General features: G+C 41.2%; 1 protein-coding gene across 3 annotated transcripts; it reads left to right on the top strand.

Moving 5' to 3' along the window:
* Positions 1 to 1,335: 1,335 nt before the first annotated feature.
* LOC106611750 (uncharacterized) lies at positions 1,336 to 18,610 on the top strand. 3 transcript variants are annotated; one of them, XM_014212292.3, is made up of 16 exons: positions 1,336 to 1,779; positions 4,631 to 4,736; positions 6,951 to 7,164; positions 7,607 to 7,749; positions 9,538 to 9,700; positions 9,823 to 9,878; positions 10,080 to 10,270; positions 10,564 to 10,674; positions 10,827 to 10,952; positions 11,436 to 11,540; positions 11,622 to 11,771; positions 12,606 to 13,230; positions 15,283 to 15,346; positions 15,474 to 15,658; positions 15,787 to 15,875; positions 17,787 to 18,610. In XM_014212292.3, the coding sequence occupies exons 1-16, from the start codon at positions 1,591 to 1,593 to the stop codon at positions 17,877 to 17,879; spliced, it is 2,610 nt and encodes an 869-aa protein (XP_014067767.3). In that variant the 5' UTR covers positions 1,336 to 1,590; the 3' UTR covers positions 17,880 to 18,610. The 3 variants fall into 3 exon arrangements, with proteins under 3 accessions (XP_014067767.3, XP_014067769.3, XP_014067768.3); XM_014212294.3 differs by lacking the exon at positions 1,336 to 1,779 and adding an exon at positions 2,716 to 2,971 and having other exon boundaries at positions 4,631 to 4,795; XM_014212293.3 differs by lacking the exon at positions 1,336 to 1,779 and adding an exon at positions 2,717 to 2,971.
* Positions 18,611 to 18,870: the final 260 nt, after the last annotated feature.

Here is an 18,870-nt window from a genome sequence, read left to right as displayed (position 1 = left end):
TGGGTCTCATCCTCTTTTGGTCAGACAGGAATTTCCCCACGCTTTATAAAATGTGCTTCCGGTTTTCCTCGCAGACCACCACTGGAAAGCTCCGCAGGCAGAATCAATCATCCTATTCGTGACGCCCAAATGTTCCTTCCATTCCAATAAAGCAAGGTGGGCAAGTCCAGATATTCGCTACACTCGCAATAACATCTGCTAAAGACTTGTATGTGACCAATACATTTGAATTGTTTTGATTGTCCTTCACAGTTCCATTGATGTATTTAAAACCGTATTATAATCTGCCACCATAATAATAGTCTTGTATTACTTAAAGGTTTGATAAATTAGTATATATGTATATACGTGTATATATACACAAAGAAGCGTGGATCATAATTATTTGGACCATATAGTTTAATGAGCCAAATCTGTTTATGGTCCAATAACATATTTGAAATAATCCATCTACCTTGGGGATCATTTTGGACAATTTGCACATTCTGATGAAAATTATTGTTAATTAATATCATCACCCCTTTTGAGTTTCTTTTCCCATGGGAGAAGTATATTCCCCCCCGTCTTTTCTTATTATCTGCTAAGCCATTACAATTATAACTGGCTATACTTATTTCACCATTTACCATAATGAGATACAAGTTTCAATTCCATTTATCATAAGATATGTTTGTAAGCTTACCATTAAAAAGTCATGACTGAGTGTCCATATAGCTGTACCATGATATTTGCATTGCTACGAAGTAAACCTCCAATTGTTCTCTACTTTTGCATATACTAAAACCTCCCATCCCAAGTTGGGTTGTCATTCCAGTGACCGGTATACCACCCCATCTCCCCGGATCCCAGGGCCCCCGAGAGACTGGGACCCATCCTTCAAAAAAAGCACACAGTGCCACCCACAGAACGCATGTCCTAACTTAATAATGGACCAATAAAATAATAAAGAGGGGTTTCTGCAGATGCAGGAATGCCGACATGCAGGAACTCCCCCAAATTGCGGTCCTCAATTGCACCCTTCTCCCAACAGATGGCCTGCCATACCATAATCAGTTGCATACCCAACCAAAAAAACTAACTCTGACCAGAGCCCTCATATACAGCCAAAGCACTAGGTCGCGGCATGCACCTATAGTATTTGTTTGCCGACAGCCATAATATCAAAGAAGAAGACCCCGTACTGTAGGTGGCGGCAATATGGAATGTTTTTTTTGTTTTTCTTATTCAATACCCCGTGCAGCTGGTGGCGGTAATGCACCATTAACATTGGATGCCAACCGCCGTTAAACCCCATCGAAGAAGAAGAAGAAGAAGAAGAAGAAGAAGAAGTGGCGGCGGCGGCGGCAATACACCAGTAGGTGTAGTCTGCCATAAAACTTTGAAGAAGAAGAAGCGCACGAGCACTTCTCAGGGTGTTTAATTATTTTCTTTTAATGTTTTATCAAGACAAGCAAGTTGAAAATGACCTTTGCCTTTCCTCTATGAAGGAATGTTTTTATAGATGAAGACCTAGACTAAAACGTTGAATAGCTACCTGAATGGAAATTGAATAGTTGAATGAATGAGACTGGCGTCTTGAAAAGATAGAACATGTACCTGTTGCGCTTCTCTATTGCCATCATTCTTGGGTTTGTGTGGTATTTATTTGACCGCGGACAAGTAGCGGCTCAAATTGTTTTATGTTTACTATTTTGGCAATCAACCCCAAATGTTTTAATAAAGACCAGACGGGAAAGCGGCACTCAAACAGACGATGTGGCTGAAGAAGATTTATTCCAGGTAATTTAAATATTCTATGCATTTGTTATGACTGACTATTCAATTGCGGTAAGGTGTTACTTTTTCATCTGCACGAGAGATCATCATTGCCAGAATGTAACGCTCATAATGAGATTCAATGTAACTGGGCAAGTGAGCCATGCACGTTACTTTTGTTTACAAAATCACAGAAACAATGTAACCAGTTTATGAATCATGTCAGTGATGTCAATGTTCACTCATTAATACCACCAAACATTTTAATATTGCAACTGAATGCCTGTCTGCAATCTATTAAGTTGTTAGCCAATGAAACATTACTGTTGTAGTAGTTGTGTGGTCAAATGAAACGTATAAAATTATAATGGAAAGTTATTGACACGGACCTCATGTCCTATATATAGCTGGTGGCAAATTGCCCATATTTTTACAAGTGGAGGGGAAAATAAGGTGATACAAGGGTGATGAAAGGAGCGCTATGATAACACCCGCGAAATAATGGTGTGTCCCCTAGCCCAGTAATCCTTGTACCATCTAAATCGCTGTGAAATATATTTTCAATAACACCACCTGTTTTAAGCTGGTGGGCGGTTTTGGTCCACCAGCTTCAAACATCTGTGAAAACTATTTTGCGATTTAGATGGTACAATGCTTCCCTACTCGATTCAGTGCTTGTTTTAAAAAAAAAACATGAACTGAAATTGAGCAACCAGGAAATGACAGAGCGATTTCCGCTAGATAACACAACCACAAAGTCAGAACATTTTTGACAACAGATGCCGCTCCAGAGAGTATTGATAAAAGTCCCCTTGTCCGAGCGATTTACATGGTTATCAAAATGTCACACCAGGGTAAACCTAGAAGAAACACAGCCCTTATTTTATGTGTTTGTAAAATCTCCTATGGGAAAAATGAATGGTGAAAACCGATTGGAATCATTTAAATCTTTGACCGCTAGGTTTTATGGGTGTTAATGACACCTCCACTGTTGGGCTTTATTAGCGCCCGATATATTATGGGCAAATAAAAAATCCTATGTGTAGCACCTTTTTAACTTCGCTAAGTGAAGTCGATTGACACCTGGTAATAGACTTGCGGAAATGTAATTTCATCATGGGTCCCTGATATGTACTACACAGAAATGCATAATTATGGATACGGAAGTCGTTCTCTTCACTGTGATGTATCCAAAACTTCTACCTGTTACGCAAAGGTAGAAATATGCAATATCCTTCTTTGCCTATTTGGGTATTATTCTACAGACTGGCTATTATTTTAAAGCTGCACTATGCAGAAATCTCTCCGTCATTTCCTGGTTGCTAAAATCCAAACAGTTTATTTTAATTTAAGTTTATGTGACAAAACAAGCAAGTATAGTGTAGAGAATCATTGTACTCCAAACTGCTGTAAAATATATTTTCCATAACCAAAAAGATCGTATTTTCAGCAGTTTGAAGCTGGTGTACAAAAACGAAAGTAAAATAAGCAAAACGAAACGTAAGAATGGGAAGCATAGAAATAGCACACACAGAACAGATCTACCGCTTCTTAAACTTGCTTTCAATGAGAATGACAGATGTATAACATACATTTCTATGTGAATTTGGTCAGGTTGCCCAAAAAGTTACATATTGCAGGTTTATTTGAGCTCTGCCACCAAACAAGAACAAATGATGTTGGTCCGGACTGGGCCAAATCTTAACCTATAATAGACTATCATGTTTCACAAGTCTTAACATCAAAGTAAAGCTCAGTAGGGTATTGTAGAGTACAGTACATTATAGTGTATTCAACTGAAGTGTGCTCTACTGTGCAGAACTCTCTTCTACTCTACTGAACTCTACTCTATTGTACTATACAGTGGTGCTCAAACTTGTGAAACATAGACATCTATGGTTGGTTCAGATTTACCGAACCAAATCTGAACCTATCATGGACGTCTATGTTAGGGCCAAATTTATGCTGGTCCAGGCGTCTGTGGGTGTTGAAATCTGCTTGTCAACATCCATGGACATCAGGCGTTGACTACTATAATTTCCCATTGTAGCTCAATTGCAGAGATTCCGTTACAGATTTTTTTCAAAATTCTGTTAGCGATTTGGTAACAGAATTTCTAGTTTTAATCATTTAATAAATTATCAACAAAATTGATATCAGTAACAACACTATAACTAATTGATAGGTCTACCTTGTTACTTCTGTGAACTTTCATTATCATCCCTCATGACGGAGAGAAATTAGAAAATATCTTGAAGGTATCTGGGTTTTTGGTAACAGAATTTCAAGGCACAAGGCAACGTGTCTTAAACATACGGAAGGCAGACTTTTTTTTTACTAAACTAAATATGTGTTGATTTTAATTGATAGCGGTCTTTACTTCAACATTGTAGTGTTTGATCACAGGAGGTTGGTGGCACCTTAATTAAAGGGAACAGGCTTGTGGTAATGACTAGAGCGGAATAGCTGGAATGGTATCAAATACATCAAACGCATGGTTTCCATGTGTTTGATGCAATTCCATATGCTCTGTTGCAGCCATTATTATGAGCCAGGCTCCCCTCAGCAGCCTCCACTGGTTTTGATGTATTTCTAATACCTTTTTACCTTTTTTATCTGGTCGATGTTTTCTTAGACCCCGTTTTTAAATCAGTTTTAGAAGTCAATCTGACACCCAGTCATTTGACACCCAACTTCACATATTAGTGCTCATGGGTCCTTTTACATGGAAAATGAACTTATGCTATCTTTCTACTTAATCTACATGGTAAGGAATGAATGATGTCCAAACACTATAATCACCTCTTTACTGTGCCCTGTACTGTACTCTTTACTGTACTGAACTTTACTGTAATGTATCTGAATTGTCTTACAGGAAACCACCGACCATTTAGGTTGTGATGTGACTGATACAACAAGCACTAAAGCTGAAACATCACAGGAGAGACAGTTTCCCCATGTGAAGAGGTCTCTTCAGCAAGGTGTGCAATTTTGCTCTGCGTAATTTGAGATCCTGCCAGAATGTTCCTAGACATTTTTTGTAAGTAATCCTGTCAGGCTTTCTGCCAGTGTAAGAGATTTGTAAAGCGGAGTCTATTGTTAAGATCAAGGACGAATAACGAAAACAATATTCTGCCCTTTTCCTTAGTGTACTTGGTCAGCCAAATGTAGTTCTTCTGTATTCTGTGACACAGTTGAATAAGATAGCAAATGTAGCTGAAGACATATCTCATGTTACATGATCTGGGGCTTGTGTGACAAAGATGTTGAGGCAATAGACACAAAAATAACTCTTTCAATGTGCTGTGGATTATGGAAAGCGGGTGGTGCTTTACCAAGCTCTGCTTGTAAATGGAACGAGTTGGTTGGCATATTTTGTATAAGGCATGCTCAGACCGGTTTGGAGTGTTTTCTGTCGGGAAGTGTTTTTGAAAATCCTGCTAAAATGAATTTCCCAGCTCACTTCAACCTACACTTATAAATAAATCATAAGTACAAAATGTAGCCTTTCACTTACAATACTCAGGGCTCTTTTGAAGTGCATTCAGAAAGTATTCAGATCCCTTCACTTTTTCCACATTTTGTTACGTTACAGCCTTATTTTAAAATTGGAATATATCATTTCCCCCCTCAAACTACACACAATTCACCATAATGACAAAGCAAAAACAGGTTTTTAGAAATTGTTGCAAATGTATATAAAAAAAACCTGCAATATCACATTTACATAAGTATTCAGACACTTTACTCAGTACTTTGTTGAAGCACCTTTGGCAGCAGTGACTGCCTCGGCTGTTCTTGGGTATGATGCTACAAGCTTGGCACACCTGTATTTGGTGAGTTAATCCCATTCTTCTCTGCAGATCCTCTCAAGCTCTGTCAGGTTAGATGGGGAGCGTAGATGCACAGCTATTTTCAGGTCTCTCGTGAGATGTTCAAGTCTGGGCTCTGGCTGGGCCACTCAATGACATTCAGAGACTTGTCCCGAAGCCACTCCTGCGCTGTCTTTGCTGTGTGCTTAGGGTTGTTGTCTTGTTGGAAGGTGAACCTTCGCCCCAGTCTGAGGTCCTGAGTGCTCTGGAGCAGGTTTTCATCAAGGACTTTGCTCCATTCATCTTTCCCTCGATCCTGACTAGTCTCCCTGCCACTGAAAAACATCCCCATACACTGCCACCTCCATGTGTCACCGTAGGGATGGTATTGGCCAGGTGATGAGTGGTGCCTGGTTTCCTCCAGACGTGACACTTGGCATTCAGGCCAAAGACACTTGGTTTCATCAGACCAGAGAATCTTATTTCTCATGGTCTGAGAGTCCTTTAGGTTCCTTTTGCCAAACTCCAAGAGGGCTGTCATGTGCCTTTTACTGAGGAGTGGCCTCCGTCTGGCCACTCTACCATAAAGGCCTGATTGGTGGAGTGCTGCAGAGATTGGTTGTCCTTCTGGAAGGTTCTCCCATCTCCACAGAGGAACTCTGGAGCTCTGTCAGAGTGACCATCGGGTTCTTGGTCACCTCCCTGACCAAGGCCCTTCTCGCCCATTGCTCAGTTTGGCCGGGCGGCCAGCTCTAGGAAGAGTCTTGGTGGTTCCAAACTTCTATTTAAGAATGGAGGCCACCATGTTCTTGGGGACCTTCAATGCTGCATATTTTTTTGGGGTACCCTTCCCCAGATCTGTGCCTCGACACAATCCTGTATCGGAGCTCAAGCTACAATTCTTTCGACCTCGCTGCTTGATTTTTGCTCTGCAATGCACTGTCAACTGTGGGACCTTTTTTATATAGACAGGTGTGTGCCATTACAAATCATGTCCAATCAATTGAATTTACCACAGGTGGACTCCAAGTTGTAGAAACATCTCAAGGATGATCATTGGAAACCTAATGCACCTGAGCCAAATTTTGAGTCTCAAAGGGTCTGAATACTTACGCAAATAAGGTATTTCTGTTTTTTATTTTTAATACATTTGCAAAAATGTCTATAAACAAGTTTTGGCTTTGTCATTATGGGGTATTGTGTGTAGATTGATGAGGGATAAACAATAAAATAATCAAATTTAAAATAAGGCTGTAATGTAACAAAATGTGGAAAAAGTGAAAGGGTCTGAATACTTTCCGAATGCGCTGTAAATGTATTTATTTTTTTGTCTTCGTCAACTATTTTGCCTTTGTGTTGATTTTGAGTGTGCGTTTTCTCCAGTGTTTGAGTGTGCCTACGCCCAGCTAGTCCTCCCCTGGTACAGCATCCCTGAGCCCTGTGACAGTCAGCTCCTGCACCAGGTGCTGTGGAGGGAGTTTGACCAAGTCATCGATCAAGTCATCAGCAAAGGCAAAGACTTTGACGTCTGTGCTGCAAGTGTGGGCTGCATTCGCATCCTGACCCAGCACCTCCATAATGCCAAACAGTCTCATAGGTAATACAGCTCTCCTGAAGTCGCTTGTAGAATATCAATAGAAGCCATAGATTATGTGATCACCCATATTGAGTTGCCGTTCTACAGCTGTATCGCTTGCCTATACTGTTGAAGTGGTTTATGTATATTTGATTGTTTTGGATAAATCATTAACATCCTCAGTTCGGAATTTCAAACTTTTTTTATTGGGTGTAATGCACTTTAAAAAAAATAGATTTAATGTGACCTAGGGTACTATACAAGTTGTCACATGATGGAAGAATGGCCTGTATTACGTATTGCAGGGATAGAATGTCTCGCTTATCAATGTGTTATGCTCTGTCATAAAATCATCAATCTAGGTATTATTGCTCACTTTGTCATTATTCCAAATAGACTATTTTTATTAATTTTGTCTGTCTGTTTTGTTCTCTCTCTCTCTCTCTCTCTCTGTGTGTGTCAGAAAACCATTGTTCCGCTCTAGAGGAGAGGAGGTTGAAGTTCTCCGAGTGTTCTCTGAAGCACTGGTGCGAAACCTTTTACCCCAGTCCCTATGGGGACTGGCAGTCAGCCACTGTGCCTTAAATGAGATAGTTGCCTTAAAAGGTAAGCCCCACAATATAGGCCTATCAGTGCCTCTTGTATTCTCTCAGCACATTGCTGAAGTTTTGAAAAAATAACAAATTAGCATGAAATCATTATGTTGCTTATCATGATGAGTAAAGGATAGAGGTTAGAAATACTGCACATACCATGCTGTAACTAAACTAGGGCTCTCCTTAGAGGAAAGCTAACATACTGTGTTATTGAAACCTGCAGATAATGTAGAACAACGCATTTCACTGCACCTATGTGACAATAAAACATATATATTTTTTTAATAATGATCACAGGAGCCAGTGAAACGGCTTGGATAATTTACATTTATGGCTTTGTAATGGTAAGGGTTTTTACTGTTGTAGATAAAGCATTTAACTTCTGCACCTGTAACCTTAATTGAGTCTCAAAAATGTTCAGTGAAACTTGACCGTTAACACCATTTTGTTTTGTTGCCTGGGAGACGTGGATACTGGAGGTGGACATTGGTATAAAAGCGAAACAAGTTGGAAAGGCTCTCTGTAATGGTCTGTTATTCTGAGCCAGTGTGTCTGGCAAGTGTGTCTGCTTTTTGCCTATGTATACTGAGCAAAAATAGAAACGCAACATGCAACAATTTCAAAGATTTTACTGGGTTACAGTTCATATAAGGAAATCAGTCAAATGAAATAAATTAATTAGGCCCTAATTTATGGATTTCACATGACTGGGAATACAGATATGCATCTGTTGGTCACAGATACCTTAAACAAAATGTAGGGGCGTGGATCAGAAAACCAGTCAGTATCTGGTGTGTCCACCATTTGCCTCATGCAGCGTGACGCATCCCCTTCACATAGAGTTGATCAGGCTTTTGATTGTGGCCTGTGGAAGGTTGTTCTCTTCAATGGCTGTGCAAAGTTGCTTGGTATTGGCGGGAACTGGAACATGCTGTCGTACACCTCGATCCAGAGCATCCCAAACATTCTCAATGGCAGACATGTCTGGTGAGTATGCAGGCCATGAAAGAACTGAGACATTTTCAGCTTCCAGGAATTGTGTACAGATCCTTCCGACACGGGGCAGTGCATTATCATGCTGAAACATGAGGTGATCGCGGCGGATGAATGGCACGACAATGGGCCTCAGGATCTCGTCACGGTATCTCTGTGCATTCAAATTGCCATCGATAAAATGCAATTGTGTTCGTTGTCTGTAACTTATGTCTGCCCATACCATAACCCCACCGCCACCATTGGGCACTCTTTCCACAATGTTGACATCAGCAAACCGCTCGCCCACACGAGTTTGCGGTTGTGAATCCAGTTGGACGTATTGCCAAATTCTCTAAAACAACGTTGGAGGCGGCTTATGTTAGAGAAATGTACATTTAATTCTCTGGCAATAGCTTTATTTGACATTCCTGCAGTCAGTATGCCAATTGCACGCTCCCTCAATTTGAGACATCTGTGTCATTGTGTTATGTGAGACAACTGCACATTTTAGAGTGGCCTTTTATTGTCCCCAGCACAAGGTGCATCTGTGTAATGACCATTCTGTTTAATCAGCTTCTTGAAATGCCACACCAGTCAGGTGGATTGATTATCTTAGCAAAGGAGAAATGCTCACTAACAGGGATGTAAACAAATTTGTGCACAAGATTTAAGAGAAATAAGCTTCCCAAATAAGATATTTTATTTCAGCTCATGGGGCAGTTTATATTTTTGTTTAGTATTTATTGAACATGGTTTTGTCCCACTACCATGTGGTTTTACTCTGTAGTCAGTATCACATTGACTTTGTCATCCATGCCCTCAGCACTGGACCTGCTGGTGCGGTGGCTCTCAGACCCTGACAACCTCAACCAGCTGGTGGTGAGTCAGCTGGATGGAGCGACCCGTAAGAGCTCTGTGGAGGAGCTGTGTGAGTCCCACTCTGACAGGGCCTCTCCCGTCTCCCTGGAGAGCCAGGCCAGTGGAGCGTGAGTGGACCTTTTCCTACCAGGCTGCCTCTCTTGTCTTTAATAAACACGCTTCAGTGCTGCAAGGGTGCAGAGAACACAGAAAGAAATTGTGCTTTGGTTTTGTTTTGTGGCCATTTTAGGACGCAGGAAGAAACAGAGGGTGCTCAAACCAGTGACAGCAAGTCCAAAAAGAAAGGTGAGGGTATTTGTGTATTTGAAACCATTACTAAGCTAATTAAAATGTCCAGTTTATTCTGTGTGATCCATGATGATTTTTTTCATGTTTGTTTTCTTTCTCCTGCCTTAAAGTTATCATAGTTGCAGTCAACTTGTGACATAGAAAAGGGCCATGAAAATTGTCGACACTTAGCTAATCAGATATGTGTGGTTTTTCCAGCCAACAAATTGAAGGAAGGCTGGTCTAAATTCCTTGACAAGATGAGATTGAAGAAGGCTAAAAGGGAGAAGATGAAGAAAAGGGAGCAGGCGCTGGTTGTCACGGCCCTGTCTATCCAGGGTCGTCCATCAAACGAAAATGAAGGGAGTAGCCGGGAGGGCTCCATCCGGAACCAGCAGGACTCTGACAGCGTAAGGACACTGCACCAGAAAGAGCGGCTCTGCAGTCATCACTGCACTATTCACCCTGTTCTAGTCTTTTTTTTTTTTATAGCAATTCTATTGATTTCTAAAGACAGTGCATACATACAGACAGTACATGTTTTGCCATCTATCCAATAGAAGATTATTTCATATTATTTCTGAATGTCCTCTCTCCTCCCCAAACATTGTTCTATTTATAGTCTGGTAACATTAAGTATCAAACTGAGGATGAAATATAACACAGCTGACATTTTTATTTTGTCATTGGTTTGTTTCACCAGGAGGACAGTGATCTGGAGAGCTACTGGAACAGTGTACAAGAGGATATGATGGAATTCAAGCTGTCGTATGAGCTGTGGCGGGTTGGCCACTGGGCTGTCAGCGTCCCTTGTGTAAGTCACTAATCGCACACAAGTCACTGTGGAATGCTTTGAATGCAACTACTGTTAGTTATGAAACTGAGCTGTGTGAAGACATGTCCTTGGTCATTCTGTTACCTGTTTGTGCCAGAATGGTGTGTAAAGTAAGATGTTACTGTCTGTAGGTGGAGAGGGAAAACGAGGAACTGTATTTTACAGTTCACCTGGAGGAGAGGGACAACCCTGAAAATCTTCACTGGAACGTGAGGAAGACCCAAACAGACATCATCCACTTCCGCAACCTATGGCAGGTTAGGGAATTATGAAGAGGGAGATTGTATTGCTGCTATTGTGTTGCACAAGGTACCATTTCACTATGTAACCTCATGGCCAATGAAATGAGGTAAAGCCGCTATGCTGTTTGGTATTGAATTCAGTGTAAAAGGTTTTTGAGAAATGAGACCAATGGTAACTTCCTTATTTTGTTGGGTCTCAAGATGACAAAACCACAGCACTGTTGTCAAAACAGAGCGCTGCAGGACTTGTGAATGTAACAGATACTGTACTGTTTCATTTATCTTTGACATCTTATGGATGTTGCACAATTAGATACAACCATTGCTAATAGTCTGAGTGTATAGTCTCTTTTGACACTGGTCTCCCTTTTGCATCCTCAATGAGTCCAGATTTACACTTGAGTCATTTAGCAGACGCTCTTATTTACAGATCATACAATTTCTCTTTTATTATTATTTTTCCCTTGTTTGGATTGTTTTATTTTTTATTTTTTTTAGGACTCTGCTACTTTACCCTCCCTATACGTGTTAGAGGAGAGCACTGAGGTGAACATCAATGAGGATTTTAAAGAAGCCAGGAAGTCCATCAAGCTCTTCTTACAGGTACACTGGCACACTTCATGCATGAGCATAAATGCACACAGATAGGTGATCTGATATGATAAAAGTAAATGTCCTCTCCAGGAGCTGGTGTCTGATGTTCTAGTGGGCCACACTCAGCCAGTATTTCAGTTTCTGTGTCCTCTGGAAAAGCTGCTGGTTGAAGAGGATCATGTGTGGTGCCTCTTCAGTGGCCTGGCCAACTTCCTGACTCCGGGCCAAGAGGAAGATGAGGTAGGCATTTTAATAACCTGTTGAGCAAGGCCTGCAAGCCAGGTAGTCTTGTATCATGTCAGTGTCACCACAAATGGCAAATGATGCCCTCTGCTGGTGGATTAAGAAACCAAACCAGTAGTGACTCTCCAGCAGTTGGTCAATATTTGTGATAGTGTTTCAATGCACGACTTTCAAAGACATTTGGAAGTAAGTATTTGGGTATTTATATATATTTTTTAAGCTAAATACCTGGCCTCCCGAGTGGCACAGTGGTCTAAGGCACTGCATCGCGGTGCCAGAGGTGTCACTACAGACCTGGGTTTGAGCCCAGGCTGTGTCGCAGCCGGCCGCAACTTTGGTCGCCAGCTGTACGGTGTTTCCTCTTACACAGTGGTGCGGCTGGCTTCCGGGTTAAGCGAGCAGTGTGTCAAGAAGCAGTGCGGCTTGGCGGGTTTTGGACGATACATGGCTCTCGACCTTCGCCTCTCCCGAGTCCGTAAGGGAGTTGCAGCGATGGGACAAGACTGGAACTACCAATTGGATACCACGAAATTGGGGAGAAAAAGGGGTAAAAAGTTTAAGAAAAACAAAATACCATGTATTTTCAAACACTCTCGTGCATTTGAACGTAGGTCTGTTTGGTATTTGAAATAATGTATTTGGAAATATTTTCTAATAGTAGGCTTTTTATGGGAAATTATTAGAAAATACTTTCAAATACCTCAAACAGAAGTAGTAGCTAGTTGATTTGGGCCACATTATTTAAACGTACTCATACCAAAAACAATAATTTTAATAATCAAATGTACATGTATGTGAACCCAGGTCTGCAATGCACAATGAATTTTTCAGGACAAGCACAACAGCCTTGGAAGAGGGACCAAACCAGATGATTCCAACACAACGGAGGCTGCAGAACCAACTGCAACTGAGAACCTGGATGGCGATACAAGGGATGACCTGGCCCGGGGCCCATGTATCATCATCTCCCAATGTGATGAGGATTCTCCTTCAGAACCCAGTTCCATTGAGTGCTGCAGAGATGACGAGACTGAACCAATAGAGAAATCTGACATTTTGGTTAATGCAGACAAAACCGAGGAATCTGAGAAACCCATAACTTCCCACCTAAAGATGGCAATCAAAGGGCTATCTAGATCAGAGGAGTGTCTGGCCCAAACGAAATCAGACACCCCTGAAAACCAGACTGACTCTTTCTGTAGACTGCGACGTTCCAGTGAAAATGGAAGCTCGCAATTTGACCTCGCTGACAGTCCATCACATCCTTTCGGTGGAAAGTTGAATAAAAAGGAGAAACTCACTTTCAAAATGTCAGGAGGTATCCCCAGGAGTAAAGGAAATGAAATGGGGAGTCAGACAAAATTAGAAGACTCACCGTGTTTGAAAAAGGAACAATCCAGCTGGGAGCAAATGGAAGCAACCAAAGCCCTTTTTGATTTGTTGAAAGCAATATCTGGTTAGTTCTAACTTCATCATTTGTTTGAAATTGTATCCTGGGTTCAAGTCCAGGCTCTGTCGCAGCCGGCCGCAACTGGGAGACCCATGGGGTGGCTCACAATTGGCCCAGCATTGTCCTGGTTAGGAGAGGGTTTGGCCGGTAGGGATGTTCTTGTCCCATCGCGCACTAGTGACTCCTGTGGTGGGCCGGGCGCAGTGCACACTGACACGGTTGCCAGGTGCACTGTGTTTCCTCTGACACATTGATGCGGCTGGCTTCCGGGTTAAGTAGGCATTGTGTCAAGAAGCAGTGCGGCTTGGTTGGGTTGTGTTTCGGAGGACGCACGGCTCTCGACCTTCGCCTCTCCCGAGTCCGTACGGGAGTTGCAGCGATGAGACAAGACTAACTACCAATTGGTCATCACGAAATTGGGGAGAAACATGAGGTTACCTTTTTTTATATACAATAATAAATAAAAAATGATAAACTGAACAAAAATATAAATGCAATGTGTTGGTTTCATGAGCTGAAATAAATGCTCCCAGAAATGTTCCATATGCACAAAAAGGTTATTTTTCTCTCAAATTTGTTTACTACCCTGTTAGTGAATATTTCTCCTTTCCGCCAAGATAATCAATCCACCGGACAGGTGTGGCATTTCAAGAAGCTGATTAAACAGTATGGTCATTACACAGGTGCACCTTGTGAGAAGACAATTAAAGGCCACTTTAAAATGTGCCGTTTCCTCACACAACACAGTGCCACAGATGTCAATATTTTTGAGGGAGTGAGCAATTGGCATGCTGACTGCAGGAATGTCCACCAGAACTGTTGCCAGAGAATTTAATGTTAACTTCTCTACCATAAGCTGTTTCCAATGTCATTTTAGAGAATTTGGCAGTACGTCTAAGCGGCCTCACAACCGAAGACCACTTGTAATCACACCAGCCCAAGACCTTCACATCTGGCTTTTTCACCTGAGGGATCGTCTGTGACCAGCCACACAGACAGCTGATGAAACTGTAGTTCTGCACAACTGAAGAAATTCTGCACAAACTGTCTGTTACGTCTCAGGGAAGCTCATCTGCGTGCTTGTCGTCCTCACCAGGGTCTTGATTTGACTGCAGTTCAGCATCGTAACTGACTTCAGGGGGCAAATACTCACCTTTGAATGGCCACTGGCAAGCTGGAGAAGTGTGCTCTTCACAGATGAATCCTGGTTTCAACTGTACCGTGCAGATGGCAGACAACATGTGTCGTGTGGGTGTGTTTGCTGTTGTCAACGTTGTGAACAGAGTGCCCCATGGTGGGGTTATGGTATGTGCGTGCATATGCTTCGGACAATGAACACAATTAGCATTTTATCAATGACGATTTGAATGCACAGAGATACCATGATGAGATCCTGAGGCCCATTGTCGTGCCATAAATCCGCTGCCATCACCTCATGTTTCAGCATGATAATGAATGGCCCCATGTTGCAAGGATCTGTACATAATTCCTTGAAGCTGAAAATGTCCCAGTTCTTCCATGGCCTGCATACTTACCAGACGTGTCACCCATTGAGCATCTTTGGGATGCTCTGGACCGACGTGTATGTGTTCCAGTTCCCGCTAATATCAAGCAACTTCGCACAGCCATTGAAAAGGAGTGGGGCAACATTCCACAGGCCACAATCAACAGCCTGATCAACTGTATGTGAAAGAGATGTGTCGTACTGTATGAGGCAAATGGTGGTCACACCAGATACTGACTGGGTTTCTGATCCACACCCCTATTTTATTTTAATTTTTAATGAAGGTGTCTGTGACCAACAGATGCATATCTGTATTCCCAGTCATGTTAAATCCATAGATTAGGACCTAATGAATTTATTTCAATTGACTGATTTCTTATATGAACTGTAACTCAGTAAAAAAAAAAAGAATTGGTGCATGTTGCGTTTATATTTTTGTTCAATGTAATTTTAGTTGTTTATATTTTAATTAAAGAGTCACCTTTTGAGGATGGTTATGAATATTAATTACATTTAATAGTGTGTAATAATCAGCGCCCTACTTTGCCCTCCAGGCAATTCCATCCTTCTGAACATATTTGATGCGATTCTGAAACCCGTCATGCCGATATTGAAAAAGTAAGAACTGTGAAATATTCTCCCATTTTTCCACTGCAGTCCTGGTTCGTCATACTGACAGAGTAATAGGATGATCTACATTTGTCCTTTTTAGAATCCCAGAATGACGTTCTATAATATTCTCTAGGAAAGTGAACCGCTTCTTGAATAATATGAACCCAACGGAAGCACAGATTGCCTCCTATATCGACAACCTGCGTGAGAAACAGTGGCCCGAGGGCTTGCCGGAGATGACTTGCCCCATACCCCATCGCAGCAGTGAGGAGAAGCATGAGACCAAAGACAGAGCTCACCACCTCATCAATGCCAGATGTACGTGATATACAGTGTTTTGTGTTTTTTATTTTTTTCTATCTAAATGTTTGGAATTTTGCTTTTCATGCTTGGACAGAAATTTGAGAAGTTTTTCACAGTTCACTAACAACATGATCTCATTTTAGATTCAAACTATTTAATCTTGAAGAAGACAGATATGGAGACAGCGTTTAAGCTCTTCCAGGACTGTGAAGAAAACAAGAAGCTGATCTATGTGCGTATCTAGCCTCTTGAGTTTCTGTAGAGAGCACTGGAAGAGAGAACTGACGTCAAGATCCTAATGTCCTCTCATCAATGTTGCAGTTCTGTCTCTCTATATTTGATATCTGTCAAATGTCCTAAAAATATACAGTACCAGTCAAATGTTTAGACACCTACTCATTCCAGGGTTTTTGTTTATTTTTTACTATTTTCTACACTGTAGAATAGTAGTGAAGACATCAAAACTATGAAATAACACATAGAATCATGTAGTAACCAAAAAAGTGTTAAACAAATCAAAATATATTTTAGATTCTTCAAAGTAGCATTGATGACAGCTTTGTACACTCTTGGCATTCTCTCAATCAGCTTCAACTGGAATGCTTTTCCAACAGTCTTGAAGCAGTTCCCACACATGCTGAGCACTTGTTGGCTGCTTTTCCTTCACTCTGTGGTCCAACTCATCCCAAACCATCTCAATTGGGTTGAGGTCGGGTGATTGTGGAGGCCAGGTCATCTGATGCAGCACTCCATCACTCTCCTTGGTCAAATAGCCCTTACACAGCCTGGAGGTGTGTTGGGTCATTGTCCTGTTGAAAAACAAATGATAGTCCCACTAAGCGCTAACTAGATGGGATGGCGTATCGCTGCAGAATGTTGTGGTAGCCATGCTGGTGTAACCGATGTGAAATGGCTAGTTAGTTAGCGGTGGTGCGCGCTAATAGCGTTTCAATCGGCGACGTCACTCGCTCTGAGACTTGAAGTAGGGTTTCCCCTTGCGTTGCAAGGGCCGCTGCTTTTGTGGCGCGATGGGTAACGATGCTTCGTGGGGTGTCAGTTGTTGATGTGTGCAAGGGTCCCTGGTTCGAGCCCGGGTTGGGGCGAAGAGAGGGACGGAACCTACACTGTTACACTGGTTAAGTATGCCTTGAATTTTAAATGAATTAGATAGTGTCACCAGCAAAGCACCATCACACCACCTCCTCCATGCTTCACGATGGGAACCACACATGCGGAGATCATCCGTTCACCTACTCTACATCTCACAAAGAACCAAAAATCAGAAATTTTGACAGATTTCCACTGGTCTAATGTCCATTGCTCGTGTTTCTTGGCCCAAACAAGTCTCTTCTTCTTACTGGTGTCCTTCGGTAGTGGTTTCTTTGCAGCAATTCGACCATGAAGGCCTGATTTCACGCAGTCTCTTCTAAACAGTTGATGTTGAGATGTCTGTTACTTAAACTCTGTGAAGCATTTATTTGGGCTGGAATCTGAGGTGCAGTTAACTCTAATGAACTTATCCTCTGCAGCAGAGGTAACTCTGGGTCTTCCTTTCCTGTGGCGGTCCTTTGAGAGACAGTTTCATCATAGCGCTTGATGGTTTTTGCGACTGCATTTGAAGAAACATTCAAAGTTCTTGAAATTTTCTGGATTGACTGACCGTCATGTCTTAAAGTACTGATGGACTGCCATTTGTCTTTGCTTATTTGAGCTGTTCTTGCCATAATATGGACTTGATCTTTTACCAAATAGGGCTATCTTCTGTATACCACCCCTACCATGTCACAACACAACTGATTGGCTCAAATGCATTAAGAAGGAAAGAAATTCCACAAATGAACTTTTAACAAGGCACACCTGTTAATTGAAATGCATTCCATGTTGAGAGAATGCCAAGAGTGTGCAAAGCTGTCATCGAGGCAAAGGTTGGCTACTTTATATTTTGATTTGTTTAACACTTTTTTGGGTTAATACATGATTCCATATGTGTTATTTCATAGTGTTGACGTCTTCACTATTATTCTATAATGTAAAACAAAACTTGAATGAGTGGGTGTGTCCAAACTTTTGACTGGTACTGTACGTCTAGACTGTCTTGTACAGTTATGTTGATTCATCTTTTGCTTCTCTTTATTTTCAATAGATGCTGCTTTCATTCCTGTTGAGACAGCTTCTGCCAGGTGAGGATGCCCTTAATGTGAGTGCCATAACCCTGCAGAAAGTGAATGTCAACTAACTCATTTTTCGATGTTCTCTGCTGAATCATGCTTTTTAATGATCTTTTGTTCTGTGAACTGTTGTTCTGATGTTTTTGAAAATGTTAATATTTATTTGATTGGTTGTAGGCCTTACAACAATCCCATTTAGTAGCATTTAATCCATATGTCTACACTTGATTGGAGTATTATAATAAATACATCTTATGATACATTTCCAGGAAAATCTATTTTACCTCATGCGTTAAACATTCTGTGAATCATGCCTATTATTTAAAATGTATCATATGTTGACTATGAAATAAGTTGATCTTGATTATGTATTTAGCAACATGGGCAAATTTAACGTGTGTTTATTCAAGTTCAAATGTCCTTTACCCGTGTAGAAAATGTAAATATTTGCTATCGAGATGGTAACAACTCAGAGGGACCATAAATGCACTTCTATTTCGATGGGTTGAAGGAAAAACTTTACTGGTAGGAACAAAAGAGCACTGTGAATTACATTTTAAAGTTTTGTCCAAAACGTTTATGATCACGATCAGAGTTGATGGGGAGATGTGTTAAATGATCAGAAGCATTTGACTGAAGTTGTTCATATTGTATTTGGTTTGGAGAATAGCCAGTAATTACACATGCCTTTATCTGTGCTTTAGGTTTTATCATGACTTGCGAAGCAACTGAATGTGACGATGTTGGTGTTGATGTGCCTTCTTAATAAAGTCATTTAGGTTTTTCTTGCTTTTTTTGACATATGCCTGTTATGCTTTCATTTTTTTTTTATTTAACTAGGCAAGTCAGTTAACAAATTCTTATTTACAATGATGGCCTAGGAACAGTGGGTTAACTGCCTTGTTCAGGGGCAGACGACAGATTTTTACCTTGTCAGCTCAGTGATTCGATCTAGCAACCTTTCGGTTACTGGCCCAACGCTCTAAACACTAGGCTACCTGCTGCCCCTTTAGATTGTGTGGTAAGTATTTTCTGTCTTCTGAATATGGATTCATCCTA

The sequence above is a fragment of the Salmo salar genome, chromosome 09, assembly GCF_965601325.2.
Source record: "Salmo salar chromosome 09, fSalSal1, whole genome shotgun sequence".
NCBI classification, from domain to species: domain Eukaryota; kingdom Metazoa; phylum Chordata; class Actinopteri; order Salmoniformes; family Salmonidae; genus Salmo; species Salmo salar.
The sequence above is the reverse complement of the archived record's forward strand: the minus strand, read 5'-3'. Positions and strand labels throughout refer to the sequence as shown.

What these genes read in the sequence shown, in the direction of transcription:
- LOC106611750 (XM_014212292.3), top strand. Translation starts at nt 1,591, where the DNA reads ATGTACCTGTTGCGCTTCTCTATTGCCATCATTCTTGGGTTTGTGTGG. An exon ending in CCATCAAGCTCTTCTTACAG is followed by an intron (nt 11,541 to 11,621) that starts GTACACTGGCAC and finishes TGTCCTCTCCAG; the next exon opens with GAGCTGGTGTCTGATGTTCT. An exon ending in CCACCTCATCAATGCCAGAT is followed by an intron (nt 15,659 to 15,786) that starts GTACGTGATATA and finishes ATCTCATTTTAG; the next exon opens with ATTCAAACTATTTAATCTTG.